This window comes from Nestor notabilis, unplaced genomic scaffold (genome assembly GCF_000696875.1).
Source record: "Nestor notabilis isolate BGI_N333 unplaced genomic scaffold, ASM69687v1 scaffold23777, whole genome shotgun sequence".
Taxonomy (NCBI): domain Eukaryota; kingdom Metazoa; phylum Chordata; class Aves; order Psittaciformes; family Psittacidae; genus Nestor; species Nestor notabilis.
The window spans coordinates 28,681-42,235 of NW_009935475.1; the positions used below are offsets into that span (position 1 = coordinate 28,681).

The 13,555-nt window shown below is 37.9% G+C and overlaps 1 protein-coding gene across 1 annotated transcript in view; it reads right to left on the bottom strand.

The window, feature by feature from the left end:
• The window catches only part of DCP1B (decapping mRNA 1B), a gene marked incomplete at its 3' end in the record, with an annotated part of 36,094 nt that extends 22,604 nt beyond the window's left edge, over window positions 1-13,490 (bottom strand). The window contains exons 1-3 of the mRNA XM_010017876.1: window positions 13,389-13,490; window positions 12,267-12,307; window positions 10,218-10,345 (exon numbers count right to left, since the gene is read on the bottom strand). Coding sequence (XP_010016178.1) covers window positions 10,218-10,345; window positions 12,267-12,307; window positions 13,389-13,490 — 271 coding nt within the window. The remainder of the gene's footprint in view (window positions 1-10,217; window positions 10,346-12,266; window positions 12,308-13,388) is intronic.
• Between the last annotated feature and the right edge of the window lie 65 nt (window positions 13,491-13,555).

Sequence of the window (13,555 nt, forward strand, 5' to 3'; positions counted from 1 at the left end):
AGTCCATATCCTGTCTAAGACAATGACCAGCACCAGATGATTCACGGGAAGAATCTTCCTAGTCCCTTTATTGTTGACTTCTGACCTGAAGCATGTGTCTTACATCACTTACATTTTTTTCACCCTGGCTACAGGATCTCTGGCTGGTTTTATTCATATAAATAATACCTCTGCTAGGCAAAAGGATTACTGAAACAGGCTCCAACAGACCTAAGAGTATGTACGTCTAAAATAGCAAAGCTAGCAGGTAAAACCCACTTTTTCTTTTTTTAAGATTGACTTAAGCAATATGTTACGATATGAAGACTTTACATTTCATTAAATTTTATTAAAGCAAGCTCTGCATTGCAAAACCAACAACTGGGCTGCAGCTGCAACCATTAGAGCAAAGCAGACAGCAAATATTAAGCCCAATACTGTTAAGAGTTTGTACGCCAGTTAAAACAAAAAAGCAACACTGCATTTGCAGCCTTAGTGGAATTCCACTGGAGCAGTTGCACCGTGTTCCTGTATAGAACACATTCCTTGTCCTTTAAAGGGTATGCTATCTTATACTTGAGAAGGGTTTCTTTCTTTTTTCCTCCCATAATTGAGAAGTATTGTTTACTGCCGATTTAAGGCTTGTTTTGACGAAGAGAGAGCTGATGAAGCTCTCAAGAGCTTGTATTAAATCAATACTAGACAGAAGTGAGCAGTTTGTATATGCGCTGTGGGATACACTTGCTCACATATTTATCTTCCATGATTTGAGAGAAGGTTACAAATATTTTTATATACACACACATATAAAAGAGTGCAAGTAAGCAAGCTCACATTCCATGAGAAGTTTTCTGGCTATGTCAGGAGTGAAGTCCATCCCCTACTAGACAAACCTATTTTTTTCAAGCACAAGAGGATATTATCAGAGAAGTCTGTGCTGATATACAGAAACCAGAGATCGTCATGGCTCGGTGAGGTGATGAGCTGACGGGTGGATGGCGCCCATTATCTTCACTTCTCAATCCAAGTTTTCCTGAAAAACCACACGGGGAGGAGAAGGCTCCAACTGAGCATAAGGCACAGAGGACAAGAAAAGGATTAGGAGCAAAGAGCAAGGAAAGGAAGGATAATGCAAGAGATACTGCAGAGGTTTCAAAGAGCTAGAAAACAGAATCTAGATTAAAAGACCAAGTTGTCAGTACTTTAAAGCAACCTTAAGGTTTTAACTTCTGTACAAGGCTTTTTCATAAAGTAACTCTGAAGTAAGAAACAACTGACCAAAAGGAATTTACCTTTACTATATACAGAAAATACACTCAGGTTCAGCTCTTTCAACTCTCCTTGGAATTTTAAAATGTTTCAAGCCTTTGTTCGACAAGCGTATCACCCGCTACCCAGCCACCAGCCAGCGGAACCTGAAACGAAGTATAAGGGGAAGCTGGTGCATGAAACTCAGCTTAACTGCTTCTACATCAAGCCCGGAGGTAAGACAACACTACCCAGTTGTGTGCATGCAAACTGTATTGGTATCTACCAGCTGGGATAACTATTCCTTTTCTATTTAAATACAACAGTCTGTATAATATACGAACCTACACTAATAATTTATAGTAATAGTTGTGGATAATGTACTGTGAAGTCCTGTGTGTGTGATTCCACTACCACAGGATTTAGGTAAGCCTCAAATCTGTGGAGTTAAGTAGATCGATGGCTTCTCTTGGTAATATATTCTTTTGAGCATCCAATGAACATCACCTTCCCACTTCACTTTGATACGAGAGAGAAAAGGTGAAAAAAAAAAGAGGCATGTAAGTATAAGGAACAAGAAAGAAAAAGGGGTTTTTATAGACAAAAAGCCTGAGAAGTTTAAAACACACATAAGCTCAAAACATTAAATGCATCTGTGTGTGTGTGAAGGGACTAATCTGAAAACAGGGTTACACAAGAGATTTCTAAAAACCAACTAGCTCTGTAATATTTTCATTTGCAGAAGAAATATGCAGGCATATTTACATTGACCTGGAAACAGCTACCATTTTATGCTAAACCAGGAAGTGTGTATGAAGTAGAGGGTATACAGGTAGTCACATGAAAATTTTTAAATTTAAAAAAAAAATAAATAAGTAATTATCTGTTCCAACTTGAACTCTTGAGCTTTACTGCATTATATGCCTACGTTATCTTGAAAAGATGTCCGGAATTCCCAGCACTGGCAGTACACTCTCAGCAGTAAACGTCCAGGAAAGCTAATATGTTGCTTATATGCTGACATCCATAAATGGGAAACAAAGACTGTATCTAGCAGATATATGCAGTATTCTGCTCCTTCTATTCAATACAGAAACACATCCACAACTGCAGGATGCTTGATACATGCTTTTAATTCTATTCCATATACTTTCGCTACCAATCTGTTTGCCCAGCCAGGGATAGAGTTCCTCCACACACAAAATAATTACCAGCCATCAAAAAAAACCTACATAGCTTTCTTATCTTAGCTCCTTAGCCTGTTTCTTCTCACATAACATATAGTTTCTCTGACTTTCAGATTGGACTCCACCATTCCACAAAATTGAAAATGCATGCTAGGATTACTGCAGTTTGTTGGGTTTTTTTTTATCTCCTTCTTCACACAGCAGAAACACACCATTAGAGCAAAAAGGTGCCTGCAGTCATCACAGTTGCAGTTGCAAAAAAGTACTTTACAAATGCAAAGCATTCTAAATTGTCTCCTTTGCTCAGTCAAAGACTTATGCAACTACCAAATCCTCAGGGAAGAAGAAACAACAAAAATGTCCTTACAGGGAAGTCTGAATAGAAATATCTGTGCTGAACTAGGTGGGGTGGCAAGGGACCTAAGTTTTACCTATCAAAACTTGTATCTTAATCTTAAGGCCTTCACAACTGGCATGTACAATTTCCACTGAAAACATTCATCTTATTTAGTTTAAAGGAAAATATAAATAATAAGGTAACCCTGTAAAAAATAAATTTAGAAATACTTAGTAGTCCAAACAATTTTGCCTTACAAAAAACAAACAAAAAAGGGATGTTACAGTTCTCCTTCTGTTTTATGTTTGGTTTGTTTTTTCATTTGAACCCTAAAATCCTAAATCACAGAACTACATTTACTCTTCACAATAAACACACACACACTGACAAAAAAGAAATCCCAAATGACCTAAGTAGAATTAACCAATACCAGCTAATTCTAGAATAACATTAATAATTTAGTTTATTGGCTGGGGCCTTTGCAGGTCATTTATTCTAACCTTCTCCTCAAAACAGGGCTAGCCTCAGGAAGATAGAGAGCTAAGAGAAGAAATTATGATCAACTACAATTTACCACAGAAAAGTATATTCTATGGAACTTTTTCAGTTAATATATATTTTAAGTAATTTGCATACTACTTTAAACAAATTATCCTGTCCCTATCACTATGTTAAAAATCCACTTCTGCTTCCATAGACTCAAGCAGAGTTTAGACACATATTTCAAAACCAGGCATAAACTCCAGAACAGCAAGCCAGCTAACCATTAGACAGCAAGATCATGATCCCCAATCTTAAGATTCACCTGCCTTGAATCAGCACTGTTGCATGTCCATCCACACTCAACTCCAAAATAGCATTTAGTTATGCCATCAAGTTATATATTTATATTTCAACAGGTAAGCACTGAAGACTTTTAGGCATCCTTGAAAATAAAAATGAGACAAAGCACAAAAATCTTAATCTATAAAGGTACCTATTTTATCTTTTTATTTATAAAAATGTAAATTAATATCTACCATTTCCAAGGGGTAATTTATTATATTTCTTCATATTCCAAAGCAATTTTTACCATCTTCTTAGCACATCAGCAGATTGAAGTACAGCCCACAAAGGGAGTAAACGATATGGGAAATGTAATAGGAAATTAGTAATGCTCTTATATATGCTTTTATAAACTGGTTTAGGAACAGATGATTCCTGAGTACAGGGAAGTCAGTAAACTGAGCACTAGACAGCATCTCACATTAAAAATAAAATAAAATTACTGTCACTATGCATCTGACAGGCAAGTTTCTTCCCGCTCTTATTTATTTGCTTCTCAAGAAAATTAGCACATGACCAACTACAAAATAGTTGGAGACAAATGGTAAAACAGGTTTCTAAAACAAATAAATGCATGCCACAGGACAAAACTAATGCTGCAACCTTAATTTTTTGGGTTTAGAATCAACTCTTACTACAATGTTAATGTATTTTCAGTCTGTATATGTTCCTTTTAAATTTAAAAAGGGAAAACAATATCTATGCTTAACAGTGTTAGCATTCCAATGCTCTCAGCAAAACTGAGGTTTCACTTTGAGGTCAATAACACCCAGGGAAGATAACCGTGACCTCTGCTGCTGCTCTGTCTTGCTGGATGCCTGATGAATTTTTATAATGCTGATTAGAGGACAGAAAGTGGAATGGGAAGAAGGAGGAACTATTTGTTTATTTCCCTGAGACAAAAGTGTCTCTTTTTTGTCCGAGACAACAAGGACAGAACCTCAGGTAAACCACAAGCATTCCTATTCTGAACAAATGGCAGTAGTCAGTCCAGGCATGCGTTTAAAAAAAAGCTTTAGCCAAATCTGTTTAGCAAACAACCAGCTAAGAAGAACATACCTCTAACAAGGGCAAGGTCCTTCTGCCAAAATTACTTTGAATTTCTGTAGTTTGAGCTTCCACTTTCGGTACAAACAGACAAACATTTTTCAGAATTTTAAACTACAGAAGTATTTTCTTTTACAAAACCCGCAGGCTCTAGAAGGCCAGAATAATTATTCTGCGATCAAACTTAACCTCAGAACAACTGTTTTTAAGTTATTCAGCTGTGACAAAAACATTGTGTTTTGCTTAATGAAGCAGCAACAGAAAGCCATGTAGCATTTCTGAATCAGCAGACCATTGAATTTAGAGAAAAAGAATATGAATTGAATGAAATTGAAAATATTTAAAGATATCTGTTTCAAAATTCAAGACCAATGAGCATTTGAGGAATAAATGATTAAATACCCATTTCAATTTACTACGTTCATCCTGTTGGGGTTTTTTTTGTTATTGGATTAGATACTATGTGTTGGCAGGTAGGAGGCTAATAAATAAGGCTCTACATTTTAATCTGACCTAACACCAAAAACCAAACAGAAACTCTATTACATCATAAAAACAAAGCCTGGAATATCTATTTTGTCTGTCTCAATAGAAACAATTGAGGAAGTAGTTGTTCACTGGTCAACATGAAAATCTAAATATATATGCAAATTTAACCACCAAAGGCTGATTTAATTCTCAAATAAAAACACATTTCAGAAGAAAGAAGAGATTTCAAATATTGAATCACAGAATACATAACGTAGAATAGACTACAAACATTTCAGGATAAAAAAAACCACTAATATCCAAAAGAAGATTGTTTCTCATGACATTTTTACATATCACTTGAATTCTATTACTGTTGTCTCCTGCTTTCCCTTCAGAAGTAAACTTCTAATAGCCTTCAAATTAAGACATCCTTTACAAGAGAAACACTACTTGCAGGGTCAATGGGTCTCCAGAAATGCCTACAGAAGTGGGGCACTTGTTGCCCATTTAGTTTTTATCAGGATGTATTTACTGAGAAGGGTGAACTGAAATGAGCCACAATCAGTCTCCAAGAAGGGAAGTTGTTCTATTTGAGAGGGCTCTAGAATACTGTAACATAGAATTTAAGAATGAAAAATAATAGTTTGAGAAAAATGTACACCATTTGGAGAAATTTTCATGCATAAGTAATTCTGACCTACAGGGAAAAAAAAGCAAACAACCAACCACCACCTACAAACCCCCCTTGAACCCCCAAAACTCAAGCTGCTACTTTAGACAGATGGCAAACTTCCCTCTCCATACCATCTGATCTACTGAACATTTTTGCAGTGTGGAAATATAGGAAAACAACATCAAATTTTCAGGGTTCTGATAGACAGAAAATGAATTTAGTTTAACCAGTAATTTACAGTTAAGCCTTTCTTCTGAACTATGTCATATTAATCACATCAAGTCTTAAGCAACTGGTTCTACACGTTAGTTTCCACAATAAATATCACCAAAGATTAAGGAAAAAAGTAGTAATTATGTAGTTAAGGTTACTCAAATATAAAACTCAGGAATTTTTTTAAACCCTTAAAATTGTTAGATGATCTAAACAGAAACAGAACTACTGTCTTGCTCGCAGAAAGAAAGTGTCTAAAATTGCAGATAACTACGTAAGTTTAAAGGTCACAGTGAAAACACCTATTTGATCTATAAACCTTCTGCTTCTTGGTGGACAAGGATTTCTGCTGGCTTTCAAAACTGTAATTTGAGCTTCCCTCCTGGCTTTGAAATGAATAGCCCTAGTTCTAGCCTAACAGATTTCCCAAACTAAACTTATCCATGAAATAGTGGATCAGTGCAAACATTAACTGGCATGGATCCCAAATCCAGCCTGAAAAGACCCGGGATTAGACTGTAAGTGTCTGCAACACGGTGTTTAGACAGTATTTCAACTTTACATGACCAAGATCATATGGAACAATAGAAGAAATACAAAAACCAATAAAGCAAAAAGGGAAAAAAATAATTTTAAGTATTCATAAAACTTGTATTTATCGTGTACAATTTTGGAAGGCTTTTTCCATTGTCATCATACACTGGATGCAAAGCAATCTTTACAAAATAATAGCTATAACATGACAAAATGTTGGCAGACTTCTTGTACACAAGTACCACCTTTTCCTGCCAAGAGCAAGAACATTTATTTTAGACTGTGTGATACAGCCAGCCATAGATATTCAGCTGTACTGAAATTAAGTTGGTTTCAACAAACACTCAGGATATTAGAAGAAACAAAACACCGGCCAGGACTTCTTTATTGTTCCAAATGCTTGCTTTTGTATTTTTCTGAAATTCACATTGTCACAAACACAAAACATAAGTCCCATTATATGGGAAAGCAACTATCCCAATTAGAAACACAGAGGAAACTATGATAGTTTTGTTGTATCTAATAAGAAGATACGTATAAAATAGCGTGAAGTAACCAAGTCAAACAGAAGATAGCTTGTTTCCAGATCCTGTTAAGTACTACTGCCAAACCGTCCATTGTTTTGCCAAGTAAACAGCTATCACTGAGTACTCCTCATTAGTATCTGGAAGCAAGAGATAAAAATATAATAAGATTAGGGTGTAAAAGACCCCAGTTTTGGATGAAGACTCCATTTAATAAGGAAGAAGCTTGAAGCCTTAGTTTTGCAAAAATTATAAAAACAAGTTGTATAATAAAGCAAAACACAAAGAAAGCATTCATATAGTAAATCCAAGACTGATATTCAGAATTGTGTTTAGGTGAGACCTGAGTGAAAACAGATACTTAATGTTGAGGAGGTTCCTTTGTTTTAGGTAGCAAAGGCTTTGAAATACACAGTAAGGAAGAAAGGGGTAGAGGTATCTGCATCTCGGCAGAGAAATCACCACATGAACAATCTGTAGGGACCTAAAGAAAACTTGGAAAAGTCAAATGAGTTGGTAAATAACTTTTCTTCCATGGATCTGTAATGCCAGTTTGCTCTGCAAACATAGATATTACCATGAAAATCTGAGAAAACAACAGTTTTTCCTTTTGAAGTAGCATGATCTTCAGATTTCTTGAAGAACTAATGATCAAGCCTTTGTAAGAGTATTTAGAAGATAAATAAGTAGGGTTAACATACCACTGGAACACATACCTGGAACACACCTGATACTAACTGAAATCCTAAAACAGTGGATTTTTTTTAGTAAAGCAAACACGCATCTTCTCTCATACACCAAAATTCTCCAATTAAGTAACAGATACAGATTTACCCATGGATAGATCAAACAGCTAAAAATCAGACCCACACATCCAGGCTGAAGGTAACTTTATAAAACTGGGAGTATACTGACTGGAGATCCTGTTGTTTCTTTTCTCGTGGTTGCACTCAAATGAATGATGCTATAAAGAGCGCCACAATGTCAAGAAGCTATCAGATCTTGTGGCTTAGAGATCCTAAATTGAAAGAAAGGTGTTACTTTATTGTTGCCACTGGCAGATTGCAGGTATTGCAGGTTCACCCCAGCCAGCAGCACAGCTCCACACAGCCACTTGCTCCCTTCCCCTCAGTGAGATGGGAAGAGAATCAGACGTGCAAAAGTAAGAAAACTTGTGGGTTTGAGACTAAAGATGGTTTAACAGGTAAAGCAAAGTTGTGCACACAAGCAAAGCAAAATAAGTAATTCATTCAGTACTTTCCATCTGCAGACATATGTTAAGCCACTTCCAGGAAAGCAGGGATTCCTCATGTGTAATGGTCATTTGGGAAGACAAATCTTGTATATCCAAACATCCCTGTTCCTCCTTTTCCCCCTTGTTTTATTGCTGATCACAATATCGTATGGTCTGGGGTTTCCCTGGTGTCAGCTGGGATCAGCTGTCCCAGCTGCTTCCCCTCCCAAATTCTTATGCACCCCCAGCCTACTCACTGGCAGGGCAATGCGAGAAACAGAGAAAGCCCTGATGTGGTGCAAACACAGTTCAGCCTTTAACTAACTACCCTAAAAGAACCACTGCCTAGACAGAAAAACCCAGAAAAGAAGGGGTCTGCATTTTGCTGTTGCACAACTAGCCAAAAAGCTCTGGATGACTTACTTGAACATAAGCCCACTGCCTAAAATTCATAGCTGCCTGAAAACAAACAGCATACACCCCTCAAAGCCCCCAGTTTTTCTCCTAACTACAAATCAAATGAATTACAGTTAACATGTAGTAATCAGACCAAAGGTTGTCTTACTTGATGTCGGCATAGAGTTATGACAAATTCTAATTACTCTTTATACAAATTGTCTCACGAATGAAAAATTAATAGATCAGATTTCAAAAGGTAGATATTAGTTATACATATATAAACTCTTCACGAAATTTCAAAATGAGATTAAAAAAATATTACATACACATAGGAAAGTCTTCAAAATCAGATGGGATAAATAGGTCTCATGGTACTTAAATTCCTTATGCCTTGTCTAGTCTATGTTAGCCTGGAGATGCCTGCATCTCTTTTCAGTTTCTTCGGGAATTTCAATTTTTTGTCAGGGTTATCAAATACTTGCAAAAATAGAAGTTTCATTTAGGTTATTTAAAATCTTATTTCTCTATTGTTTCTACCACATAGTGTGCGTGAACAACAGGATTCCCTCTTGATATGCTTTCCAACTGCCAATTAGTTTATGAAGTAAAAAGGTCTAGCAGATTATCAAACTGGGCTGCTTTGTATGCCACAAATTTCCTCTGCTTTTACTTCATCCAGAGGGAACACTTCTGCATCACAGTTTACATAAAACATTTTTGCAGTCCGCTTTTATGCATCAAGCACAAAGCATAGATCATACTACAGCTCTCCTTCCAAGTACGGATATAAACTGTGTATTTATAACCGCTCATTCTCACATAATTGCACATTGTAACAGTCTGCATGTATATCTGCATGTAAAAGAACAGTTTTCTCATGTCTGCCACGTATTTCTGAGTTTGCCTGACACTTGCTAATTCTTGTGTAAAGATAATCATGCAAGATAAACAGAGAGCCCAAAGTAATAGCTTTGTCTTTCATTAGGGTTTAAATTAGGCTCAACGCTGATGTTGTCAAGAATTAGCCCTCATAGTTAAGAAGTAATCTGCCTCCCAATTTGCCACAAGGACAGTATTTTGGAGCTGTAGCAGAAGACAGGGTTTGAATTTGCTGCGTTTGTCCATTCTTATGCAGAAAAAAAAGACTACAAATATTCCTCCAACCCTTAGTAGATCTGCTTTACAGTAATACTTCCCAGCACTGACTAGGATATATTCAGAACACGCACAATATTTCTGTGAGTCTCTAAGCCCACCACATACACGACCATAAAAGTCTTCTATTTGTCAGTTAACTGAAGAGATTACTGTTAAGCACATTCTGATACTTTCTTTAGAAGAGTTGCATTTTAGGAAGCACCAAGCAAGCGACTCTTCTCTTTCAGCACCTCAAAAAGCAAAACATATTCCTTCAATCCTAACTGTTAACCAGCTAGTTTCTGCCCTTGAAAGCTGCAGTCTAATCATTTGGACTGCCATAGCCAAGAACAGACTGTGAAGAGGTGCTGACTCCTTTAGTATTTACCCCAACATATCACATACTTACACCTGGCATTTCTGTACAGTAGAAAAGGGTCCTGCAGCTGCAAATCAAGGTCTTTAGTAATTGGCTCTGTTCGATTTTCCATGCTCAGTCTGTTCATAATTGTGAAACCATGCCTCGGAGAAGCCGATCTGAAAATTATCAAGTAGAAATCACATAAAGTCAAGGAAAAAAAGGAATTAATAGAATTGCTTTGTTGTATAGTTCTCCAAAATTGTCTCTTTTTTTTTTTCATTTTTAATTATTTCTAAAGAGATAATTTTGTTTTGTTGCCAAGGAAATAACAACAGACTCTTGCAGTGTTTTGTGCAGTCCTTTTAATTATGTCAAAACCCTACGTTATGCACCAGAAATAACAGAAGCACCACTGGTCTCACAATAGCTATGGAGAGCATGCCACACCTCCAGTACTACCATTTGATACCAAGTGATTTAGTCACAGCATATCTGCATGCCCAATTTTCACTCCAAGTTATAAGGCCTACAACTTCTGAACAGGCAAGATGTTACAAAAAGCTGCTTTGTCCCAGACTATCAGCATCACATTATCCAACCACCACCTACCCTGTAGTTTCTCACTGAAGTAAAAACCAGCAAATAGAACGATTCAGTCATGGGCCAGAGCAAGTATATTTTTTAATACTCAGGATAACAATTAGAGATTTTTTTTTTTTTTTTTGACCATTCCTCAGAATCAGCAAAGATGAGATAGGTAATAAAAAGTTCAGCTCAAGTAAAATGGTCACATTACTTTCCATTGTTACAACAACAATGAGAAGCAACAAAGGCAATGCTAGCAGTCTCCAAACTATGGTCTGTTGGCAATGTCTTTTCCACAGAACTTTATGACCTTGTTCAAAGCCACAGAAAATGAAAGTTAAAACTGAAGGGGATGGCAACATATGACATTACTCACAGCTCACAATCTGTTTCATACCATTGCCTATAGGGCAGTCAGGGTAGCAATCTCTTCTGTAAATGGAAACTTCCCCAGGCAACAGAAAGAACAGTGAAAGATCACAGATGCTAGAAGTGCCAGGTTATATGCTGTCAACTCTGGAGTTTTAAAACCATCATACCAGAGAAATACTACTGCTCTTTAGCCACCTCCACCTACTGCTGGCACAACAGCCAGCATCTTTCCTCTTGTGGTGGTAAATGTAACAGCATCTTGTCTCCACTTACCTGAAAGCGGCTTAGAAAAATTACTGATGATGATTTTCACTGCCAGTACAAAAGAGCTCAAAAGATTAAAACCAGCATTCTCACTTCACACAAAGCTTACGATCTCTTGAACTCTGTCACTTCACACATATATCTCTTACCTTCTCAAAACAATCTCTTGCTTTCTCAGTTCTCCTACCAGATCTTCAACATAAATATTGAAGAAGAAAGTTTCTGTTTTGGTGTCCCACCCCCACAGCTACTGCAAGATCTGCTTAATGTATTATTTCTGGTTTTAACAATAGTCACAGGGAACTGCTGGGGCACTAACTTGAAAACTCAAACATAGGATAGGCTTTGCAACAGATCTAATGTACACACTAGAATAAATGATATAACCAGTGCTTTGAAAAGCCACAATCAGAGCTGCTGCTGAAAGAAAGCATTAAAATAATCCAGAATGTTTGGTTAAATATGCATGAAAAAAGAATAATCAGACACAAGCTGTATTAAAGTCCCCTAAGCAGGGAACACAATACTTCAAAGTACTACAATTCTCTTACTTTAAGGAATATCATTATTTATTTCACTATTTGCTTTTTGTTCAGACACCTTTTCAACTGCAAATGCTACATCCTGTTTAAAACAATGTAACAGATTCCTATGGTTTACCCATATTGAGATTTAAATCACATTTGTAAGTCTTATCTAAGTACAAGGCGATGGCTCCTCCCCAGTGTTTTCTTACCCACGTTTTCTTACGCCACTTTCAGGTTTTTTTCACCCCTGACAAAGAGGAATATTTCATTCAAGCAGCCAAGGTCCATCCTAGCTAGCTTTTCCATATCCACAGATTTCATTTGCAGATGTGAACCAGTAGATCCTCACCTTGTGTAAACAAACAGCGTTCCCTCCACATCAGTCTTCTCCTGAAGAAAAGGAAAGTTAAGAGAGTTGAAATCAAGGGAGCTTTTTGCTAGCCATCAGTGAGCCTCCCTTTCTCACTCTTATACCAATACCATCAGTTAGATCTCTCTCACTTATGCCATGAAGAAATAACTAAATCCAACTTCATTGGCTGGTGGTGAGAGGCTAGAGCCTAGCACAGGTCACTCTGCAACTGACCCAAGCCTTATGACAAGACATTGAAAAAGCTAGGCTCAACACCGTAAGACTAAACATGAGACTAAACACCCAATGGTGATGCACAGGCCAGGGAAAGGATTTCCCAAACGGTGCCTACCCTCGGAGGCAATGCTCAGGATGGGTAAGGGGGAAACCACATAAAAGACAGGTTGTGCAGGTTCTTCAAACACAGATCCTAAGCCCCACCATTAGAACAATCCAAGAACCACCTGCAAATAGCCAGAACCATAGAATGGTTTGGCTTGGAAGGGACCTTAAAGGATCATTCAGTTCCAACACCCTGCCATGGGCAGGGACACCTTCCACTAGACCAGGATGCGCAAAGCCCCACCCTGGCCTTGAACACTGCCAGGGATTGGCCAGCCACAGCTTCTCTGGGCAACCTTTTCTAGTGTTTCACCACCCTCACAGTAAAGAGTTTCTTCCTAATATCTAATCTAAATCTCCCCTCTTTCAATGTAAAGTCATTCCCCCTTGCCCCGTCACTACATGTCCTTGTAAAAATCCCTCTCCAGACTTCCTGTCACCCCTCTTTAGGCACTGGAAGCTGCTCTAAGGTCTCCTCAAAGCCTTCTCTTCTCCAAGCTGAACAAGCCCAACTCTCTCAGCTTATCTTCATAGGAGAGATGCTCCAGACCTCTGAGCATCTTCATGGCTTCCTCTGGACTCGCTCAAGCAGGTCCACATCCTTCTTGTGTTGGGGACCCCAGAGCTGGATGCAGTTCCCCAAATTAATTACTTGTTTTAATTCTTAAATAGTCTTTGTAGCATTTGCAACACTAACACTCTTGTATGCACTTTGATTCTGCTACAGACGAGCCCACACCCTGGTTTAAACCCTAATCTCCTGCAGCCCTGCCCCACCAGCTTCTCAAACTCCATTTCCGAGGTACCACAGGGGCTTCTTAATCCGCAGAGAGACTGAGGCACCAACTCCCACCCAGCTTGATGAGCGCCCCAAGACATCCCCCAACAAAGCCCTCCCGAACCCACCCTCACACCTCCACCACGGCATCACCACCCCTTCCTTC